The sequence below is a fragment of the Geotrypetes seraphini genome, chromosome 4 (genome assembly GCF_902459505.1).
Source record: "Geotrypetes seraphini chromosome 4, aGeoSer1.1, whole genome shotgun sequence".
NCBI lineage: Eukaryota > Metazoa > Chordata > Amphibia > Gymnophiona > Dermophiidae > Geotrypetes > Geotrypetes seraphini.
Window position 1 is genome coordinate 198,996,233 of NC_047087.1, and position 24,134 is coordinate 199,020,366.

The 24,134-nt window shown below is 43.1% G+C and overlaps 1 protein-coding gene across 4 annotated transcripts in view; it reads right to left on the reverse strand.

Annotated features, from left to right (window-relative positions):
- UNC5B (unc-5 netrin receptor B) overlaps positions 1-23,459 on the reverse strand; it is a 387,265-nt gene extending 363,806 nt beyond the window's left edge. For 3 of the 4 annotated variants that reach the window (XM_033941792.1, XM_033941793.1, XM_033941790.1), the window contains exon 1: positions 23,316-23,459. In XM_033941792.1, the coding sequence (XP_033797683.1) occupies positions 23,316-23,406 (91 nt within the window). In that variant the 5' untranslated portion in view covers positions 23,407-23,459. Of the gene's footprint in view, positions 1-20,939; positions 21,453-23,315 lie in introns of those variants that run through there. The other variant, XM_033941791.1, reaches the window with a different exon arrangement.
- Between the last annotated feature and the right edge of the window lie 675 nt (positions 23,460-24,134).

Below are 24,134 nucleotides of genomic sequence, written 5' to 3' on the forward strand. Positions count from 1 at the left end.
ACAATAAAACAGTTTCTTGATCATATGTCTCTTTAGCTATAAATTACAATATTATTATTAAGACTTAGCCAAAAGGAAAGATTTATAAATCATAAAGAGTTTTACCTCATGCAAAACTGTCATTTCTTTAATAAGACATTAACTATTTTTTTCTGAGGCCCTCCAAGTACCCACAAATCCAAAATGTGGCCCTGCAAAGGGTTTGAGTTTGAGACCACTGCCTTAACTGTATCCATGACATCCTGTTTGTCTTTGGGAAGAAGAGCCAAAATTGTGATGTCATAATGCCTTATTCCACCAATAAGAGCCAACCTCATCAGTGATGCCACGATGGCTTGATTGTCTTGTTCTCCCCTCTGCCTTCCAACCCAGCCAGCAGATTAACCGTTCCCCTTAACTCAGTGGTCTCAAACTCGCAGCCCGCCAGGTACTTTTTTGAGGCCCTCAGTATGTTTCTCATAATCACAAAAGTAAAATAAAAGAGTTTCTTGATCATATGTCTCTTTAGCTATAAATTACAATATTATTATTAAGACTTAGTCAAAAGAAAAGATTTATAAACTATAAAGAGTTTTACCTCATGCAAAATGGTAATTTCTTTAATAAGATATTAACTATTTTTTTCAGAGGCCCTCCAAGTACCTACAAATCCAAAATGTGACCCTGCAAAGGGTTTGGGTTTGAGTTTGAGACCACTGATGTAGATGGTGGTTCCCTGCTAGTGGAATGCTGCAGCAGCTGTTTGCTGGAGGGATGCAGGCACTGGTTTGCTATGATGGTTATAACCATCATGGAAATGGAACGGCCTAGTGTTTTAAAGAAATGGGCATCATAACACCAAGGTTCAAATCCTACTCCTTCCACTGGCACACCCTATAAAGGTCACTCTGTTTACTGTTGCCTCAGACTATAAGCTATCCTGGGCAGGGATCTCTACCTATATGCAATTTGCTGTATGGATCCTTGACAAAGGCAGGGTGCTATAAAATGTCTCCCTAACTGTAACTAACATTACTACTCACAGAAGGTAGCAAAGCTCAGCCTTTGGTATTATATATTTCACAATGAAGGTGGAACGAAAACATCCTCTTGCCAGTTTCTTGATTCTGGGCATCCTCTTATGCTCGTATTCCTAGGTCTCCTTTATCATTTGCCTCGATTACATTGCACCTCTTAGGCTGCCATGCTTCTTTGAAGTAGAAATGACCAGCACTTTTATTACAGCCATACTCTCCATTTCTCATCCACAGCCGCTCTTTGGTTGTTTATGCTGTGGATCTGCTTCATTGTGGGCCCGGATGATGCCTGCTGGGGATGCTGGCAGCGAATCTGACCAAGAGCCTCCTTATTTACAAGGAAAACAAGAATGCTAAACCAGAATAGCTGGAGAAGCGATCGCCCAGAAAAATGCAAGCAGCTGTGTGCACCAGAGCACTATGGATAGGAGCTGCTTTAAATACAAAGAGAAGCACAGTGAAAGAAGATAATTCTGCCTGTGTGCCCTGGCACAAGCAGAGATAGCACCAAGTCTCTCCTGCAGACAGCAGAGGGCCTGAGCTATTGCCAGCCTAACACACAGCAGAGTGAATCCTCCTCACCCTCCTCCTGCAGCAGTAATGTGGGACTTCCAGTAGCAATGTGTCAAAAAGGCACCACTCTAGAAATGCAAAATTGTGCTACAATTTCTCACTTTTTTTAAACCTAGGGATGGGCAGCTAGTTCATTTTTGTGGGTTTTTTAAAAAACATATTTTTCTGTTCCGGAATCAATGTTAAGAATGTATACTCTTCTTAAAGAGGGCACACTATGGGCTGGATTCATTAAATGGCGCTCAAAATTTGGTACAAAATAAAAAAATCAGCACTGAATAATATTCTACAATGGGCATTCTGGATTTCGTGTCCTCTATAGAATAGTACATAGAGCGGGAATCCATGCCCAACTTTGGGCACGAGGAGTTACACTAGGGCTAGTCAATTCTGGTCCTCAAAGTTCCACAGGCAGGTCAGGTTTTCATGATATCTACACTGGATAGGCATGAGAGAGACATTTGATGCACTGCCTCCTTGGTATGCAAATCTCTCTCATGCACATTCAGTGTGGATATCCTGAAAACCCAGCCTGCATGTGGACCCTATGGAATTGAGTAGCTGTATATCCTGGTACAGTATGTGGATCTGCACTATTCTATAACACTACACATTTTAAAGAAATGCCCCCCTTTGCAGATCCATGTGGAAACACTTAGGCACTATGCTATAAATCAGCATGCAAGTGTGTTTCCGCATTGATTTGCTGTTTCTGCCCCATTTCATAAGAATATAAGAATAGCCTCACTGGGTTAGACCAATGGTCCATCAAGCCCAGTAGCCCGTTCTCACGGTGGCCAATCTAGGTCCCTAGTACCTGTCCAAAACCCAAGGAGTAGCAATATTCTATGCTACCGATCCAGGGCAAGCAGTGGCATCTCCCATGTCTTTCTCAATAGCAGACTATGGACTTTTCCTCCAGGAACTTGTCCAAATCTTTCTTAAAACCAGCTACGCTATCCGCTCTTACCACAACCTCTGGCAATGCGCTCCAGAGCTTAACTATTTTCTGAGTGAAAAAAAATTTCCTCCCATTGGCTTTAAAAGTATTTCCCTGTAACTTCATCGAGTGTCCACTTTTCCGTGCCAAAAATCTGGTGCAGACGTAGCACTTAACATTTATCACCATATATAGAATTCCCCTGTATGTGCAAAGAGGTGTGCATTCTTTCCTGAGAGTGCGTGCCTGCGCAAGCCATCAGGAAAGAGTGCACTCTCTTTGCACATAGGAGTACATTCAATAGAGGTCGCAAAAAACCAGGCCTAAGGTAGTATTCTGTAACAGCAGAGATGTGCGCCACACCTAGAATACATAAGTCTGCAGATATGCATCAGACTTTAGGCATGATCACTTACACCGTGTCTATAGCTGGTGTGAACGGTGGCACCCTCAGTATATGAGGTAGCCGGGCAAGTCAGGATGCCCCAACACACCCATACATCTCACATGCTAATACCCCCTTTGCATTTGCATGTGAAAAAAGCTAGTCTGTTGCTTAACTTCGACCTCACCATCGGGCTTTGTGAGTGACGCGATTAGAATTTCTTGCTTAAACATAAGGTGAGATTTTTTTTCACTTATAGTATATTGCCAATTTAGTACCAATTAACAAATTATGTTGCTATTCTATAGTTGTGCGCCCAATTGAGTACCCACTGGGGGCACCATTCATAGATTTTGAGGGATAGTGCACATTCGTTAAGAAGAGTGTGCACTATAATTCAGTGACTGACATTTCGTTGCAAACATCCCATCCCTATTAAAACCCCTTTGAGACTTACCAAGTTTGGAAATACAACTTTTTATTGATGTGAATAACAATTCCTGAACCTTGTACATTCTCTGCAGTTCTTTTTTTTGTTTATGTTGCTGCATCTTCACTGCAGATTTGTTGGTTTCTTTTTTGTTTTACCATTGTGAGTGTCATTTGCAGTCTCAGATCAGTTCTTGTGACTGCCCCTCTTTCTTCTCGATTCAATAAGAAGCTCCTCAGGCAAGGAACACTTTTGTCTAGTGTGTTGCCTATTAATTGTACCTCTCTACTAATATACCAGTGCAATAAGTTGGATTCTACATGTGATTCCAGCTCCAAACTCAAGGCAACGTACTTAAGTACAAGAGGTATTTGCCTGTCCAAGGGAGCTTACAATCGGTGTCATATTGAGGAGTGGAAATCTTAGATGTTTAGAAACTTAAGAGTCAGCCAAAATCTTTTCCAGGAGCATGAGAAATTATTATATATATATATTTATTTATTTTTACTATTTTTTTTCCTTTATTTTCTTCTCTTTCTTTCTTTTTTCTTGCTCTCCTTTCTCCAGGCACTCACCTTCCCATTCTGCTGTTTCCACAGATTTTCTCTTTATCCATCCTTCCTCTATTTCCAAGCAGTCTCCTTACCCCTGGGCCACCTTCTTACGAAAGCAGCCATTTCTTCTTGGATAGGCCCCACCTGCAACAGTTGGCACAGAGCTCTGCCACCCAGACCCTATCACATTTTCCACTGAGTTCCAGAGCCCAGGTTTAAGATGCCTAAGTGACTTGGTACCTGGGATTCACCCAGATCTGTCAGTCAACCTCCATCCGCAGTGCTTCTCAAACCAGTCCTGAAGTATCTCCGGCTTTTTCTCAGGATATCCACAGTGAATCTGCATGCACTATTTAGCAATGGCTTGAGAAACTTTGGGGTTGTGCCTGCAGGTACCACTGGGTAGGCACATGTTATTTTTTTTTTTTTTTTTTTTTTTTTTTTTTTTTTTTAAGTTCAATAGTTTTTATTAAAGTTTTGCAAAGAAGGAAACAATAAGCAATGAACCAACATAAAATAAACAGGTGCACCATGATACAGAACTAACATATCTTCATATAATGAACAGCAAATTTCACAGAGAATGTGAATTATACAACATAAAGGTTCTAACACATGTCTAGAATAGGAGCCCATATCTTGTTAAAGGTATGTAACGAATTTGATTTCACAGCAGCTACTTTTTCGAATTTAGCGTAGAGACATACCAAATTCCACCAGAAGGATACATTGAGAGAAGCGGAGTCTTTCCAATTAGATAGTATAGATTTATGGGCTAAGTGCAACAAACTGAACAGCAGTTTAGACTGGTATGAATCCAGTATATCTGGCAAGACATGAACGCCAAACACCACTGCGGCATAAGAGTGAGAGGATGTAATAGGCAAATACTCCCTAATGTGGGTCCACACATTGGACCAGAACTCATGAACATTAGGACAGTAGTAAAACATGTGTGCAAAGGTACCAACTTCTGTAACACAAGACCAGCATTTGTTGGACAGCTTATTGCCAGTTAGTGAAAGTTTGTGCGGTGTCCAGTAGGCCCTGTGGAGAAGAAAAAACATTTGTTGAGCTATGGCAGAAGACTTGAGGGATCTTCTAGTGGAAATCCAGATCTGTTTCCATGTGTTCGGGGAGAAAGAAGTATTAGCGATTTCCTCCCATGCAGATTGAAGAGGCGTGCAAGCAGGGAATTTTTTGTCCCGTAGTATCCGATACCAGGCAGAGGCTTCTTTCTTGGCCCCACTAAATTGTAAACTCCAAGGCAGGATAGAAGGAGTCAATTGAGATAGGGGGTGTTCTTTCAGACACGCTGACAGGCAGTGGCAAAGCTGAAGCCAACGGAAGCTATGAGAGGTTGGTAAATGATATTTTGAGGCAAGTTGTGAGAATAACATCAGCTTGGAGTCCAACATCACGTGATGGAAGGACCAGATATCCTTCTTTAACCAAGACTTCCATTCGATGTATTGCCCCTGAATTTTCACTTGAGGATTGTTCCATATTGAGGAAGAAGATGTCGAATTCCAAGACACATCAGCGCAATAATCGATCGCCCGCAGTGCAGAGCAGGTAGAAGAAAAGATTTCATTATTATCCACCATGTGATTAGATGCCATGAATGAGATATGCTTTAGATGATTGGTTGAGAGGACACTGCATTCCAGGGAGAGCCAGGAGGGAGGATGATCAGGAAGAGAGTCGAGCAACCATTTCGAGCCCTGACGGGCCAAAAACGCCTCATGATATTCAAGGTAGCTGGGAAAGTTTACCCCACCAAGTTCTTTTGAGGCTTTGAGTTTCTTCAGTGCAATGCGAGGAGGTTTCTTTTGCCACAAGAACGAAACCAGTATGGATTCCAATTTGGCATATACCTTAGAGTCTAATAGGCATGGTAGCATGGAGAGTATATAGTTGAGTTTGGGAGTTAGAATCATCTTGATGGTATCGAGTCTTCCCCACCAGGACAATTTGAGGGGTGACCAACGATTTGTCATAGAGGAAGCGATCTGGAACAATAAATCAGAGTTGTATTTCTTAATGTCTTCTAGCGAAGAACCAAACAGGACCCCAAGGTATCTGAGTTTATGAGTTGGCGGCTGTAGGCTAAGAGAATGAAGTAGAACCGGATCAACCAGACCGCTTAAAGGCAATAATTCGGTCTTGGAGACATTGAGCTTGTAGCCAGACACGCAAGAGTATTTATCCAATAGAAGGAATACGCGTGGCAAAGTGGCAGGATCCACATACAAAAGCACATCGTCCGCATAAGCGGACAGCTTCGCCTGAAAATCTTCATATTGGAAACCACGAATGGATTGATCGGCTCTAATAGCAATGAGTAGTGGTTCTAATGCAATGTTGAACAAGAGTGGAGATAGAGGACATCCTTGTCTTGTCCCTCGAGTTGGCTGGAAAGGGTTAGAGGTGGTGTCATTGATGCGTATAGAGGTGGTAGGGTTTGTATAGAGAACTTTCACCATTGAGATGAACTTGTCCGAGCAGCCAAACCAGTGCAGAACTGCGAAGACAAAAGGCCATTCTATACGATCAAAGGCCTTCTCAGCGTCAAGAGACGCAGCAACAAGTGGAGAAGATGATTTTGCGGCAAGGAGGATGATGTGCATAAATAGTCTGGTGTTGTCCGAGGAGAGACGCCCACACATGAAGCCGCTTTGATCCGGATGTATGATTGTGGGAAGAACAGATTGCAATCTGATGGCCAGAATTTTCGCAAATATCTTCGCGTCTGTGTTGATTAAGGACAGAGGACGATAATTCTTGACGTTAAGAGGATCTTTATCTTGTTTTAGCAACACAATAATCGTGGCCTCAGTAAAAGAGCCATGAGCTGAGCCATTATCAATCAGGTGAGTAAAGAATTGTAGTAGGATGGGAATGAGTAAATCTTGAAAGGCCAGGTAAAATTCGATTGTGAGGCCATCTGGTCCCGGCGCCTTCTGCTTGGCCATGGAGGACACAGCTTCCTGGATATGCTCAGCAGACAGCGGAGATGCGAGAGCAATATTTTGCACTTCGGATAAGGTGTTATGAGGCAGTGTGTCCAAAAAGGGTCCAATGGATATCCACAGTGAATCTGCATGCACTATTTAGCAATGGCTTGAGAAACTTTGGGGTTGTGCCTGCAGGTACCACTGGGTAGGCACATGTTATTGGGTGCAGAATGCACAGAGGGCTTGAATGTGCAAGTAAAGACATGGCCTACCCGCTCATTTACAAATTTTTCCCCATGCCCACAGGAACTCAATTTCCCTGTCCCATCCTTGCGAGTTTTGTCGCCGTACCTCTTCTTGTCCCATTCCTGTAAGCTCTGCCTTAACCGTACAATCCTCAAACATTTATAATTTTAAAGCATTTGAGGCTTGTGCAGATGAGGATGGAGCATGCAGGAATGGGGCAAGGGCAGGAAAAGAACTCGCAGGGATGGGACGGGAAAAAGAGTTCCCACGGGGATGGGGAAAAATTTGTCCCTGTGTCATTCTCTACTTTCCGTGCAAGGCACAGAGCATTCCACTCAGTGTCCTGATCTGTTGGCATACACAATAAGAGAAATTTTCCGCCAGGTCGGGACAGCGTGGAAAGTTTTGAGGAGAGGATTTCTTGTCAATTATTCACATTTAACTACTGTTTTTCTCTTCTTTCACAAGCAGAAGGAAGCTTCTGTAAATTTTAAAGGCAGACAGAAAGTAACAAATACACGTGAACAAAATTAAAATAAAAGCACACACCTGTGCCTAATTATTAGCCTTGTAAAAATTGCATATTAAAGAAATTTTTGTGAGGCTCAATAAGAACAAGTGCTAATGTATTCTGGCACTTCAGGTTTTGTCTGGGCATGCGCTCAAGAACTGCGCTTACTGCAAAACCTTTGTGCACGCGTGTAAAGCACATTTCCCCCCCCCCCCCCATTAGCCACAAGTTTTCCATACATATAATCTGCATATAATTTGCTTTGTGCCTTGCAAAGTATTATGCTCCTGGTTAGAAGCTGGGCACTCAGACATCTGGTGAGGTTGACATGCCAAGTTACCTAATTCCAAGTTGGAGATTTTGGAACAGTCCTGGTTTTGAACTCACATCCCAGAGCTGGGTGGGATTTGTAGTGTATGTTCCTACCCCTTGAACTAAGTGCTGCAAGTCCCATAATGTACCAGGGTGGTCAGAAATCCAGTAACTTGATCCAAAATTTTCAGCCTGGAAGTGAACAATTTAACTTGGCGTCTCTGAGGTTCTAATCTGAGCCTTTGAGCATTATTAGCCCTTCGAAAAGCAGAAGTACAATGCCCTTCCAGCTGGGCAAACTACGACATTGAAGGCTTGGTGATTTTACCCAAGTGCAATTTTACTGAGCAGTGCTATGGATTTTCAGTCTGACATAAACAAGTTCCTCGGGCAGGAAAAAAACGTATTGCACTATAGCATTATATCAGTATAGGTCAGACTTTGACTGGAAGCTGCTGCCTAATAATACTCAGCAATATCCCTACTGCTAAATCAAAAAGCAGTAAATGCCCAAGTTGCCCTCTGGTTGCATGGAGACAGAGCAGTAGACAGCAAGGAAAGAATATAAACCGTTGCCAGTGTTCAACTTATTCTTGCTGTTAGACCATGTTAAATGATTTTTTTCCCCCCGAAAACATAGTACATACATCTTAATAAATTAGAAAATAAGAAAGATTTACATCAAGGTTGTTTTCACTTGAGGAGGATTCTAAGCCCATCCAGATCACAAAAGCAGACATCTTTAGGGGTGGGAGGATGAGTAGCATTCAGCGCTGAAGGAATGCATCTTGCTTTCAAAAGGTTTGAGGTGAGAAGGGACAGTAAAAACAGAAGATGTCAAGGCCAGTATCCTGTTTCCAACAGTGGCTAACCCAGATAAATACCTGGCAGGGTCCCACTGGGATCCACTGCTCTCGGTATTATTACCCAATTAGAGTCAGACAAGTTGAGGCCTGTGGAGATAAAATAACAATGTCACAGAGAAGCGGTGGGAGGATGCAGGTTAAACTCACATCCTACAAGTTCTTCCTACCTGTGGTTTCCAAGCAGCTGCTTAACCTAGGAGCCTAGTTAGGGTTATCATACGGGTCCAGAAAAAGGAGAACGGATTGAGACATCCAGGTTTTACTTCCATTGAAAGCAATGGAAGCAAAACCCGGATATCTCAATCCATCCTCCTTTTCCTGGAGTTATATGGTAATCCTAGCTTGAGCTATTACACTTCTCCCTCCAAATCCGTGGTTTCAGTATCCGTGGATTCGGTTATTTGTGATTTGGGGGGGGGGGGGAAGAAAAGAAACGTTGGATCCCGGACTTTCCCGGACCTTACCTGATGGTCTAGCGGGCTTTTGGGGCAGGAGCAATCTTCGTATGCTCCTGCCCCGTGCCGATCACTCATACAAAATAGCTGCAGGGAGTTCCCATCGTAGTCTCAAGAGACTACGGGAACTCATGGCAGCCATTTTGAATGAGTGATCTGCACGGGGTAGGAGTGTAGGAAAATCGCTCCTGCCCCGAAAGCCCGTTAAAACACCAGGTAAGGTCCAGGATGCGGGGGGAAGGTGGGGGGGGGGGGGGTCAGAGCCGGCCCAAATGTTATTCGTGAATTTTCAATATTCACAGGGTGGCTCTGCCCCTAACCCCCGTGAATATTGAGGGAGAAGTGTACTGAGAAAGGTGTGAGCTAAATCCACAGAAACCTCCTGGGTTGGGTCTTTCCTTCTTTCTACTTCCTTAATTGAAGCTGAACTAGCCAAACAATTAACAGAAGGCTGCCAAAATCAAATCACACTGACGCTTCTTGAGACCTTGGTTGTTACTTCACCCTCAGTGCTCCAGGTATAACCCTGGGGCCTCATTTGCTAATGTGTGCCATTGCTGCCAAGTTATCCAGGTCCAAGAGGGAGATTTTGTGCCACTCCTGCATTTCTGACAACGTTATCCTGATGTATAATGGGACTTGTAGCACTGATTGCAACAGGTAGCACAGGGGAGGGGGGGGGGGGGCACAAATACCACTGAAAGTCATCATTAGGAGCAGGGAGCAATTTTGGAAGAGATATTATCCAGTCTTGTTTTCTAAAATTCTACAGCTCTCAAAACTTCCAAGCACCTCTTAATGTGGCTAGGAATGTTCTCAAGCTTAAGTATATGATCTCAATCAGCTGTAATCATCACCCTCATTATCTCCCAAAATAATAGGCATGATCATCTTTTTTTTAGGGAGGGGGAGTGTGGTCCTGCTGCTCATTGAGAATTTTGGCTCAGTCAGAATTGACTTTCATTGGACTACAGTGCTGTCACTGTGCCCCTCCCACTTGCATTTAGGCCTGTCAGCACAGAAAGAGTATTTGGCCACAGACCGCGCTGAAACCTCCTTAGAAAAATTTAAAAGCAAACTAAAAAGCTATCTTTATAAAGATGCATATGAAACTTAGATCAGATAATCTTCTTTGATTTTCCATTTTACTTCTAGATTAAGCCTTTTTTTTTTTTTAAACATTTTTTCCAAACCAAATTTCATTAAAATTCTTTTAATACCCTTCTTGATGTTGCTCCTTTCCCAAATGTTTTTATTTGTTTTTTTTCTTTTAAAACAAATGTAGTTTATCCTTATATTCCTTATGTATCTTTATTAACTATGGATAGGTTTGTATGTTTTATTGTCTTAAATGGTTTTATTTGTTCCCCCAAATTTTTAATATTGTTATACACATTGAAAATACTTGATATTGCGTTTAAATCAAAACTACAATAAACTTGAAACTTGACCCTGACTCCTTCTGGGACCCTGTATGATGGCACCTACTAGTAGAGTCTGGTCACTAATTATTGCACTGGAGTGATGGCTGAATCACTCAGGAAATACCAATACTGTTCTTCCAGTATTCTCCCCACCCCGCCAACATTTCCAGTCCCAGCTGGCTTGGAGCGTATGAGCTTCCAGGTCCAGAATCAAGCTAGGTAAAAAAACAAACAGATGCTCCAGATCCCCCTTACACAGCAGGAGTTTGGAAAAGATGAAAGACAGAGAAAAAAGAAAAGAAAGAGAGAAAGATTTCTTGCTTGTTGAAAAACCGAAGGGAAAAAAAAAAAGTCACCTTCATAAAACCTTTTCCTTTGCAACTTTAACTTTGCTTTCAAAATCAGTCTCCATTTTACTTGGCAGCTAAAAATCTCATTGTGTTCTGTTTCTCACCACAGAAGAAACTCTTATCTGAGGGTGTAAAATGTGGTCTCTCCCCCCACTCCACCCCACCCCCGTTCATACTCAGTACAATGGGATTGCTGGAGATTGCATGGAATTCCCTGAAAGCGCAAACTCACCACTAACTTTAAGATCATTCTGTTTTTCCACTCTGTTTTTGTGTTTCTCTGCACTTCTGGAAAACATCTGGAGCTGTGCTGGAATGAAAGGTATTCTGTGGCTTGTAGCGCTCTTCCCAGCCACTGTCTGACACACACTCATGGAGAGTGTCTGCAACTGGTACTGGTCAGTGCCTGCTAACCCCCAGAACCATGGTCATTATAAGCTAAGCAGCTGAAAGCAAAGAAACAACTCTTCTTTATTTTGGCTCATTATTATCTCAGGGAGAGGGTGGTGATCCGTTTTAATCATGCAAATCAATAGTTTTAGAGTAAACAGAGATATATGTATGGGTGGTACTCTCATTGATCCTCCCTGGCCAGGGTAAAGACCAGGGAAGAGACACTTGTATCCAGGAGATTAATGCATGGCTGTGTGGTGTTGAAGGGTTGAAGAGCAAGGCTGGTGTGCATCTGTCAAAGAAGGAATAATACCGCAAGGTAATGGCGGAATAAAAGTCACTACTGTAATGTAATGAATAAAGTATATTCAGCAGCAGTTTGGCTAACCTACTGAAGAAGGCACTAAACTAGAATTATTGGGACAACGTGATCAAAGCCCCCAGGTGAGTATAAGCCCTCAGGTAAATGAAAAACTAAATACTTCTACACAAATGGGAAAAGGTGATAATGTCTGGAAAGCAGTATATACTAATGCTCAAAGTGTGGGAAACAAGGTTCTGGATCTAGAGACCGCAATTGAAGAGGCTGAATTGAATTTAGTGGTGATCACAGAGACTGAAAGGTATGCTCTCCGAACTGCCCCCCTGGCTATGAGGGAACATGTGGGCATATGGCCAAAGTCTTAGCTGTCTCAAGCATCATTAGGAGATATTTTCTAGACTTGTTTTCCAGAATTCTGCAGCTCTCTAAACTTCCAAGCACCTCTTTATGTAGCTAGGAATGTTCTCAACAACCAGAAAGGAGATGATCGCCTCTGCACAGCTAAACACAAGTCCCAGTAGAAGAGAGCAGAGCACGCCTGGTCTTCAAACCCACTTTATTAGCAACCAAACATAAAAACCATGCATGCAGTAGTCTTGTCAATCACAAAGATATGTAGCAGTTCATGTGGTAAATCGTGGACTCGACACAGACCGTGTTTCGGCTACATGGCCTGCTTCAGGAGTCCCAGACAGGTAGATAACAAACCAAGATTGAGCGTTAAATCTGTGAAGATACAGTGTTGAAAATACAGTGCAAATGAGCATGCCTTACATATATGATCTTAATCAGCTGTAATCATCACCCTCATTATCCCCCAAAATAATAGGCATGATCATCTGTTTTTTGGGGGGGAGGGGCATCCTGCTGCTCATTGAGAATTTTAGCTCAGTCAGAATTGACTTTCTTTGGACTACAGAGCCACGAGACTGTATTTATTAATAGTGCTGTCACTGTGGCATAGTAAGGGGGGCAGGGGGGTCAGATGGCTCAAGGTGGGGGCACTGGCACCTCTCCACCTTGCCCGTCATACCCCGCTTACGCCATCTCTCCCCCTCACCCTGTACCTCTGTAGATCTTCACTAGCACAAGCAACTTCTTTTGCCTGTTGCTCATGCCCACCTGGTTCCCCTCTGAATCACTTCTGGGTCACGGGGCCAGGAAGTGACATCAGAGGGAAATCCGACACTTGACACGAGGAGCATGCCAGTGAAAAGCCACTCATGCTGGCAAAGATTTGGACGTATGGGGGGAGGGGAAGGAAGAGCGTGAGTGTGGAGTAGGGGGCAGGAAAGAGCAGGGGGCATAGAAGAATGGTGGCATGGAGAGGATGGCATGGGGGGTGCTTTCTACCCTTACTATGCCACTGTCTCCCACCTGCATTTAGGCCTGTCAGTACAGAAACAGTATTTGGCCAAAAACCCTGACTCCTTCTGGGACCCTTTATGAGTCTGGTCACTAATTACTGCCCTGGAGTAATGGCTGAGAATCTCCCTCAGGAAATGTCAACACTGCTCTTCTAATATCCCCACCAACATTCCCAGTTCCAGTTGGCTTGGAGAGTATGAGCTTCCGGGATGAGGAACAAGCTAGGTAAAAAAAAATCGGATGTTCCAGATCCCCCCGAGTCTTTCCTTTCACAGCAGAGAAAAATCATGTGGAAGAAACACTTTTTCTCAGCTTTTGAACTTGCACAACAGCAACCAATCTAATCGAATTATTTATTTGTTCATCGCGCATACCTATACAAGCTCAAGGCAACATAAAGAGAGGAGAGGGTCGGGAGGAGAGGAGGAGGGGCAGGAGGAGAGGGAGGAGGATAGGCTAGATGGGGGAGGTAGAAGTAGGGAGAGAAAGAGGAAATGGGAGAGAAAGAGGAGATTAAGTGTCGAAAAGATGGGTTTTCAGTTTCTTCCGGAATATGGTGTAGTTAGGTTCTGTTCTGGTCATTCTAAGTTTTTCTCCTAGAAAGGTAAGAATGGAGTGGAAAACACATTTGTATTGAAGATTTTTGTGGATGGGAGATTTAGTAGATCCTGTTGAGGGTTCTGTAAGAACTGAACCATGCCATTGAGAAGAGCTGGATGAGGGGAGCCGCTGAGTTTCCATGAAGTATGTGGTGAATGATGCATGATATTTTGAATGTTATTCATGATGGGATGGGTAGCCAGTGTAGTTGTTTGGTGAAGGCTGTGACCGAGTCGTATTTTCTCAGGTTGAAGATTAGTTGTGCAGCAGTGTTTTGGATGAGTTGCATTTTATGGTGTTGATTCCGATATAAGTGGAGTTGCAGTAGTCCAGTTGTGATAGTATCATCAGTTGTACAATTAAGGCAAAGTGGTGAAAGTACGGTCTGATTAGTCTTAGCTGTCTCAAGGTCAAGAGGGATTTCTTTCGGAGATTGGAAATTTGAGGTTCCATGGTAAGTGTGGAGTCTAGAATGCAGCCTAGGATTTTGGAGGGTTCATCTACAGAAAGGGTCTTGCCCGATTGAAGGTGATGCTTGTTGGTGCCATCTGTTGAGCTGTGTGGAAGTATAGAACTTTGGTTTTAGTTGTGTTAACAAGTGAGGTGAAGGAAGCTATTAGAGCTAAAAGAAAATCTTTCAGGATCCAATTGAAAATATTAAGAAACAGCATAAGGAATTGCAGGCCAAATGCAAGGTGCTGAAAAGGAAGGCAAAGAGAGACTTTGAAAAGAAGATTGTGTTGTAGGCAAAACACATACTAAAACTTTTTTGTTACTGTATATTAGAAGTATGAAGCCGGGAAGAGAATCCGTTGGACCACTAGATGATCAAGGGGTAAAAGGGGCACTCAGAGAAGACAAGGCCTTAGTGGAGAGATTAAATGAATTCTTTTATTTGTTCTTCACCAAAGAAGATGTGGAGAAGATACATTACACTGAAAGTGGAAGAGTAATTTAGAAGACTGTGAGGCCAAAGTATACCACAAAGACCGGGGAGAGTTTATAGGGGGTTCTCTGAAGTAGCCATCATGGTGAAACGCATCAGAACCTGCCAAAGTTGACAACCTTGCTTGGGAAACTGTGGTGTTTCAGCAGCTAGGTTTTCCACTTTTTACTTCTTGGATTACTTTAGAAGATTTGAATCATTAAGCAAATAGCTATCGAACAATATGAAGAAATATTGCTCTTTAAAACACACAAACAGACTAGCAATAGTGCTATGAAAGATTCAGGAGACTGCATTTAGGGGCTAGTCCCCGGTTTATGGTTCTACCTTAAATGGTTCTGAGCACTTGCAGTCATTGTGAAAGGAGCAGCAAATTTAAAGTGGGTAATCTTTTTTGTTAGTATTAGAGGAGATACCAGTGCCAGAAATGGTATTCAGTGCTGATGAGTCAAGAGAAACTGAAACATATCTATGTAACACAGGAAGAAACAATGGGGCAATTTGAGAAATTGAAGAGTAGCAAATCACCTAGTCTGGATGATAAAGGACATCCCAGAGTACTGACAGAATTGAAAAATGAACTTGCAGAGCCATTGATAGTAATTTATAATTTAACTTTAAAATACAGCATGACTGGAAGATGTAACGCCAGTTTTTAAAAAGGATTCTAGAGGTGATCCAGAAAATTATAGATCAGTGAGTCTGATGTCGGTGCCGGGCAAAATGGTAGAGACTATTACAAAGAACAAAATTATAGATCATACACATAAGCATGGATTAATGAGACAAAGCCAACATGGATTTAGTCAAGGGAAATCTTGCCTCGCCAATCTAGTACATTATTTTGAAAGGTGAATAAACATGTGGATAAAAGTGAGCCAGTCAATATTGTGTATCTGGATTTTCAAAAGGCATTTGAAAAAGTACCTCATGAAAAACTTCTGAGGAAATTAGAACCTCATGGGATAAGAGGTAATGTCATATTATGGATTAAGAACTGCTTAAAAGATAGAAAATAGAGAGTGGGTTTAAATAGTCAATATTGTCAATGGAGAAGGGTAAATAGTTCCCCAGGGTTCTGCAGCTTTTTAACATATTTATCAATGATCTAGAGATGGGAATAACTAGTGAGATAATTAAATTTGCTAATGACACAAAGTTGTTAAATCGCAAGAGAACTGTGAAAAATTGCGAGAGGACCTTGTGAGACTGCATCAAAATGGCAGATGACGTTTAAAGTTAGCAAGTGCAAAGTGATGCTTGTGGGAAAGAGGAACCTGAACTATAGCTATGTGATGCAGGGTTTCACGCTGGGAGTCACCGCCCAGGAAAAGGATCTAGGTCTCATCACTGAGGATATGTTGAAACCCTCAGCTTAGTGTGTGGCAGCAGCTAAGAAAAGAAATAGAATGTTAGGAATTATCAGGAAAGGAATGGAAAACAAAGATGAAAATGTTATAACGCCCTTGTATTATTCCATGGTGTGCTGTACCTTAAGTATTATGTACAATTCTGGTTGCCGCATCTCAAAACAGATATAGCGGAATTAGAAAAAGTACAGAGAAGGGTGACTCTTCTGCATGAAGAAAAAACAGCTCAGGGGAGATATGACAGAAGCCTATAAAATACTGAGCTGAATGGAACAGGTAGATATGAATTGTTTACTTTTCCCAACAATAATAATAGGACTAGCAGGTATGCAATGAAGCTATTAAGTAGTAGATTTAAAACAAATAGGAGAAAATATGTCTTTACTCAACATATAATTAAATTCTGGAATTCATTGCTGGAGAATGTGTGAAGGCAATCAGCTTAGCAGGGTTTAAAAATGATTTGGATAATTTCCTAAAAGAAAAGTCCACAAGCCATTAATAAGATGGACTTGGGGAATTACACAGTTTATTCCTAGGATAAGCAGCATATAACATGTTAAGTACCTGTCTAAAATATATAAACTGCTTTGATTGCAACCACACAAAAAGGCAGTGTATCAAGTCCCATCCCCTTTACCCTTTTACTTGTTGGGATCTTGCCAGGTACTTGTAATCTGGGTTGGCCACTGTTGGAAACAGGATACTGGGCTTGATGGACCTTCATTCTGCCCCAATATGGCAACTGGAGGAGAGAGTGGCATATTGGTTAGAGCTACAGCATCACCACCCTGAGGATGTGGGTTCAAATCCCATGCTGCTCCCTGTGACCCTGGGCAAGTCACTTAATTCTCCATTGCCCCAGGTACATTAGGTAGACTATGAGCCCACCAGGACAGATAGCAAAAATGCTTGAAGTACCTGTAAGAGCGTGGTTGCAATGTAAAACTACAAAAAGGCAGTATACAAGTCCCTTTCCCTTTTATGTGGATACTTTTCTTCCTTCCTAGTTGCAAGGAATTAAGGCAAAAGGTGTTTTGTTTCAAAATGGGGTGACCATACTGACCTGAAGGTTATATGTGAAACCACTTTTGTCCCAGGCCTAAGCTTGTCCCTTAATGCTGTAGCAGATGTCAAGCCTGGATCTACAGCCTAATAATTTCCAATAGAGCTAGGAAGCATTGTTGATCCACAGGCAATGCTCAAGCAGTGTAAAGGCAAAGCTCGAAGTCTGCCAGAAAAATATGTACCTCCACATATAGATTTTTTTTTTATCCCCTTTCATGAATCGATTATTCTTGCTAGAAGTGCAGGACTGCAAACTGATTTTTAATGCTTCCAGCCTCTACTCAAAAGACATATGCTGACATGTTTAATTTCTTAATAGCCTGACATTAAGCAGTTTACCTTTAAAGTGGCAAAATTATAGGCCATCTGAGAAAAGGCAATGGTGCTGTGTTTTGTGAAAGGTTTTAGAGCACTTGGAACTTTCACAGGGAATATATAGATACAGATACAGGCACACGTATTTCCAATGGGGTCGGCCAGTACACATTCATTCATCCCTTTAGAAAAAAAAGTTCTCTTTATGTAAATATTTATGCACACACAAACACTAACCCCCCTCTTTTACTAATCAAATTAGCGTTTAGCGGGCGCTAATCAATTAGCTCTCCTTAGTAAAAGAGGGCCTATGATTTACTTTTTCTTTTTTTAATAAACTGGGTCTTGGTCATCATTCATGAAATTTGTTGTTCTTTGGCACCTTAAACGCATCCGCGAATTAACGATCTTCCTCAATAATATCATGATTACAGAGTAACACGGTAAAGGCTAAACCACACCTGCACACGTACATACTCGATGGCCAAAAAAGCAAAAATAAACAAATCCAAAACACTACTGAAGGATGTTTATCAACACCAATCTGTTCTGTCCTTCCCAAAGTCACCAATCCTTTTCCGGTGATTTTGTAGAAAATTAATGGCAACAGCAGGAAATAACATGTGCAGCCACATCAAAAAAAAATAAATAAATAGCAAATCAAGTGTAAGAAAAGTTGCTGAACAAAACTGCCATAGCCTGCACACCCTACATTTGAAGCTCCTCCACTCCTACCAAGGTCCAGGCCTATTATTTCTTTATGAATGCACCTTTGTTCTAAGCTTTATTAATGGGCTGCAAAGGACAATCCAGGCTGCCTGAGTTATCCCTTCTCATAAGGTGCCTGAATTCACAGCCATGCTGAAAGACACCATTTAGTATTCTTCTTGGGAAGGGTTTACATATATCCACCAAAACATATGTAAAACCTTCTCGGCCACACAGATCCTCCCCTGTATCCCATTCCTCTTCTGAAGGCACCCATCCCAGCTTTGCCCTTCAAGCAGGCGATGATTAGCCCCCACCCCCTATGCTGCGGCTTCACAAAGCATCTCTGTTTCTACGTGGGTCGAGCAGCACTCTGACTTAATGGGGTGGGACAGTAGAGTGGGCAGACTTGATGGGCTGTAGCCCTTTTCTGCCGTCATCTTTCTATGTTTCTATGTAACTAGCTACCTATAGTAAATATGCAATTTGGTATTAGGAGAGTAGCACCCCAATGTGAGGAATCACACTAGCAACTTAAGGGCCCAGAGGAGATGCTTAATATTATAAAAAGCAGGATGAAAACCAATATTCGGACAAACAGATAATTATAACATCCATGTATCCATCACAGCTCAGTATAATTATTCTATGGTAACTTTAAGGGCATATAACAGCCTTGGCCACTTATCACCTAATTTGCCTGCCTTATCATATAACTCTGTTTATGTCTGTTTTTCCCCCAACAGAGGATACTAGGTGGGTAATATGAAGCAACCTTGTAATTTATGACGAGGCTATGAGAACACAAAAGCACAAAGTAAAGAGTGGAATTGTCCTAATAAGACTGGTGAACACAAGCTATTGCAAAAATGTCCTTTTATTCATCCAATGGTTCAAAAGACTTTATTCATCCGATAACTCAATGACTGTTTTATTCCGAGGCTAAGAGAACGCCAGGGAGGATATACCAGCCTCCAGGAAAGCTCAGCCCAGCCTGTCGTTTCCAGCTGCCCCCTCCCCAGCATCTCTTGAAACATGGCACATTGCAGGGCAAGATGAAGCCCAGCCTTCCCTCTCCCTCCTCAGCCAGTGCAGAAGAATGTGGGAGTGATAAAGGGGGCAATTAGTTCAATTACTGTCTCTTACACAGAGCTAGGTCCTTCATTCACATAAGCCAAATGGCCTGTAATGAGACACTGCCGAAAACTCCTCGTGTATCAGACACAAAGCTGTCAGATTCAGGAGCTGAGAGCCTGGCAGCCGGACTTCTACTCCTGCTCTCGGCGCAACAGACTAGCCCAGGCATGTTGTAAGGAAAAAAAAAAAAAATGAGGGCCATTAAGGACCAGAAGGTTTGATTGCCCAGTTTCACAGACCTCAGTTGATCTTTGGTTTGCCCCTCACTCCTTTACAACTCCTAGTTATGTTTTTTTATTTTATTCTGAGATCACAGCAGCCTGCTGCCGAAAATAAAGGCGTGCTGGAAAGTTCTCGGCCCCACCAACCCGCTTCCTAAATTCTGAGCATTACTTTGCCCCCTGTAGCTGAAAAGAATGCTATTTTATTTCCTCAAGTGCCAAATTTGCAAATGAAATTCTATGTTTTATGACATTATTTCAGATCATTTGATTGAGCCATATCCAAGGGGGGGGGGGGGGGAAGAGTGTGGCACAGGGGTTAAAGCTACAGCCTCAGTACCCTGAGCTTGTAGGTTCAAACCCATGCTGTGACCCTGACAATTCTCTCAATCCATCCCCCCATTGCCCCAGGTACACTACATAGACCATGAGCCCACCAGGACAGAAAAATGTTCAAGTACCTGAATAGATCCATGTAAACCATTTTGAGTTTCCCTAGGAGAGCAGTATAGAAAATTGAATAAATAAATTATCGTCTTGGTTGGGCTGAGAACTTTTCAGCACCCTCTCCTAAGCTTAAAGGACTGGAAAATTGAAGACCTTTAAAGCTTCTAAGATCACCAGTTTGGGATGCCATTTTGGCCTCACCCTAATTCAAACACACCAACTCTTACTTATGGCCTCTTTTACAAAGCCATGCGGCAACAGCCCCGAAGCCCTTTAAATCTCTATGGGCTTCGGGGCCGTTAGCGCAGCGCAGCCGCTAGCGTGGCTTTGTAAAAGAGGCCGTACATTTGAAGGGGTATTTGATGTCCTTTTGCACATAGTTTACCTTAGCAGTCAGATTAAAAATAAAATAAGTAACCTACAGAAATATTAGGAATCTGGGTGAAGGAGGGGAACAAAACATGCACAACAAACTTTATTAGAAGAATGATAGGTCAAAAGTTTGTCTTTTAAACTGGTCTCCTCATCTCCAAATAAAAATCTTCCTTTTCTATAAAGGGATAAAGGGGATAGCACTTGATATATCCCTTTTTTCTGTGTGGTTATAATCAAAGTAGTTTACATATTTTAGACAGGTACTTATTTTGTAAATGGGGCAATGACTTGTCCTCTTCTATAATCAGTTGGATTCTTTTAAGGCATATATGTTTACTTCTGAAAGAATTCACATCTGCAATACTCCTGGAGTGAGAGAGCAAAGCCATATTTTCTCCCTTTCCACCCTGTTATTAAAAGTTCACAGCAGAGCCTCTGGTTTGTGAGTTACAGGCAGGAGAACCCCCCCCCCCCCCCCCCAAATAAAGAAGCAAAACAAGTCTTATCCAACAATGCAACACTGGTATTTTTCACCTCTTTTCCAGAAACTGCTAAATGAAATCAATCTAATAACTGCACAATCATCAACGCAATAAGAGCTATGTAAAGCTTATTTTGTAAAATAATATTTTGTATGTGCAATTCTTTACCTGTATCGCAAATCCCAAAGTTGGAAGCCATCAGCAATCCGAAGAGGTGCACGAGTGCAGGAGCATTGCGGATCCGGGCTGCAGGCATCGCTCTACCGCTCAGCTCCGGGACCTCTCTCCGGGATTCTCTTGCTCCTCTCCCCGTCCAGGTCAATCGCCAATCAAACCCACCCCTCCAAAACCGGAGCCTCCGAGACCTCTCCACAGCCCTGGGCTTTGATCTCCTCCACCAGGACACTTGCAAGTGTCTGTCTCCCTCTCTGGGATACAAAGGTGGCTTTTGTACGAAGGAGGAGAGGAACGGGCACCGCGGTTGCCCTCCAGGTCTCTGCAGTGCCAGCTCGCCGACCTCCTGCAAATTGCCCCTGCCAGCGATGTTCGCATGAACGCAGCGCGTGCCGACGGGACAGGGTCTTTAAACTCCGGCAGCCCCAGCTCTGCCCTCTTCAGCAGAGCTGTTGCATCCTGCCCCTGCTCGCTGCCACAGTGCCAAAGTGTGTCCCGCGTGCCAGAGCCCAGGAGCAGCCCGGGTGGGGCCAAGGCAAGGGAAGCAGCAACGGCCGGTTGCAAAGGACGGTCCCTGCAGCTCGAGTTATCCCTTCACATAAGATGGCCAAATTCACAGCCTCGCAGAAATACACCATTTAGAATTCTTCTTGGGAAGGATTTACATTATATCCACTTAAACATAAGTAAAGCCTTCTCAGCCGCACAGATCCTCCTCTGTATCCCTGTTTTCAACGCCCCTATTCCAGCTTTCTCCTGATAGGCGATGATGATAAGACCTCCAACGCCTGCACCACAATTTCAAACTGCATCTCTGTCTCTGAACATGATTCAACTAGCAACCTACAGTAGACTGAAGTAGGAGATGCAATTTAGTATTAGGAAAATAGCAAGGGTGCATTTTACCTGCCCCTTACTTATTCCTCCAGGTGTACCGTGAGGAATCGCAAGCCAAAGGCTAACAACGTAAGGGCCCAGAGGAGAGGGTTTGGGCTGCCTTAAAAAGCAGGGTGGAAACTGATGTGTAGACAGATAATTATAACATCCGTGTATCCTTAATAGCTCAGTATAATTGTTTTATTCTATAGTAACTTTGAGGGTATGCGGTGCCCTTGGTCAGGTACTACCTCATTTGCCTGCCTTATCATATACTGTAATTCAGTTTGTGTCCGTTTTTTTTAACTAATACGAGGATGCAAGACGGCAGACTAATGCAACCCTGTAATTTATGACGAGGCTAGAATGCCAGGCACGATATACCAGCCTCTAGGAAAGCTCAGCCCAGCCCAGCATCTCGGAACATAGCACATTGCAGGCCACGACGAAGCCCATGTTTTCATCTCCCCCCCAGCCAGTGCAGAAGAATGTGGGAGCGATAAAGTGGGCAATTAGTTCAATTACTGTCTCTTCCACACAGCTAGGTCTTTAATTCAGATACGCCAAATGGCCTGTAATGAGACACTGCCGCGGACTCCTTGTGTACCAGACACGACGCAGTCAGATTTAGAAGCCGAAAGAGCCTGGCAAAGCCGGACTTGTGGTCCTGCTCTTGGAGCAACAAAAAAAAAAAAATTAAATAAGGGCAATCAAGGACCAGAAGGTTTGATTACCTGGTTCCTCAGACCTCGGTTGATCTTTGATTTACCTCTCACTTCTTTGCAACTCCTATTTCTGGTTTTATTCTGCCCTCACACAACCTGCAGCAGAAGGTAAAGAAGTTGAGCAGTGAAGCGATAAACCCTGGGAAAGTCTTCAAAGATCGCTGAAACAAGGCACAAATTTAGGATGCCACTCTGGCCTCAGCCTAATTCAGGGCGCCCGTCCCTAAGTGTCACCATAAGTGACCTCATTGATGATGAGGGTCCTGAAATAAGCAGCTCTTACTACATTTGAAGGGGGGTGCTTGGTGTCCTTTTGCACATAACCTTAGAAGCAGTCAGACTTACGAATAAAACATGTAACCTACTGAAATATTCCTAATTCGAGTGGGGGAGGGGAACAAAGTTCACACATTAAACTTTTTATTTCAAGAATGATAGGTCAGGAATTCGTTTTGTTTGTTTTTTTAAACTGGTCCCCTCATTTCCCAAATCAAAATCTTCCCCTTCTATAAATCAGTTTGATTATTTTTAAGGCACATATATTTACTTTTGAGAGAGCAAAGCTGCATTTTCTTCCTTTCCACCCTGTTATTAAAAGTCTAAAGTGGATCCTCTGGTTTGTGAGTTATATGCAGGAATAAAAACAGCAAAACAAATCTTGTACAAAATGACAAGAAGATGCAACACTTTTATTTTTTTCACCTCTTTTCCAGAAGGCTTAGTGCATTTAAAAAAAAACCAACACATTTTGAATGTATAAATTCCTTACCTGCATTGCAATTCCCAAAGTTGAAAGCAATCAGCATTATGACGAGGAGGAGCACGAGTGCTGGAGCTTGGCGGATCCGGGCTGCAGGCATCGCTCCCCGGCTCAGTTCCAGGACCTCTCTCCGGGACTCTCCCTTCCCGTCCAGGTCAATCGCCAATCAAACCCGCCCCTACCTCCCACCAACACCCCCCCGAAAACTGGAGCCTCCAAGACCTCTTCCCGATCTCCTCCACCAGGACACCTGAAAGCGTCTGTGCGCAGATGTGGCTTCGGCACGAAGGAGGAGAGGGAGAGGCACAGCCGCTGCCCTCCAGGTCGCTGTGGTGCCAGCTCGCCGATCTCCTGCAAATTGCTCTTGCCAGCGAGGTTGGTGGGAAGCCAGTGAGTGCCAGTGTGAGAGGATCCGTAAACTCTGGGAGCCCTGGCTCTGCCCTCCCTCTTCAGTGGAGCTGTTGCATCGCCTCCCTGCCTGCAGCCACAATGCCAAAGTGTCCCGCACGCCAGAGCCCAGGAGCAGCCCGGGTGGGGCCAGAATAGGGGGAACAGTGACGGCCGGCTGCAAAGGACGGTCCCTGCAGCTCGAGTTATCCTTTCTCATAGGTGCCTGAATTCACAGCCTTGCCGTAAAACACCATGTAGCATTCTTCTTGGAAAGGGTTTACATATATCCACCAAGATATATGTAAACCTTCCCAGCCACACAGATCCTCCTCTGTATCCCATTTCCTTTTTCAATCCCCATTCAAGCTTTTCCCTGCAAGCAGGTAATGATTAGCCCACCACCCCCACCACTACGCCGCAACTTCAAAATGCATCTCT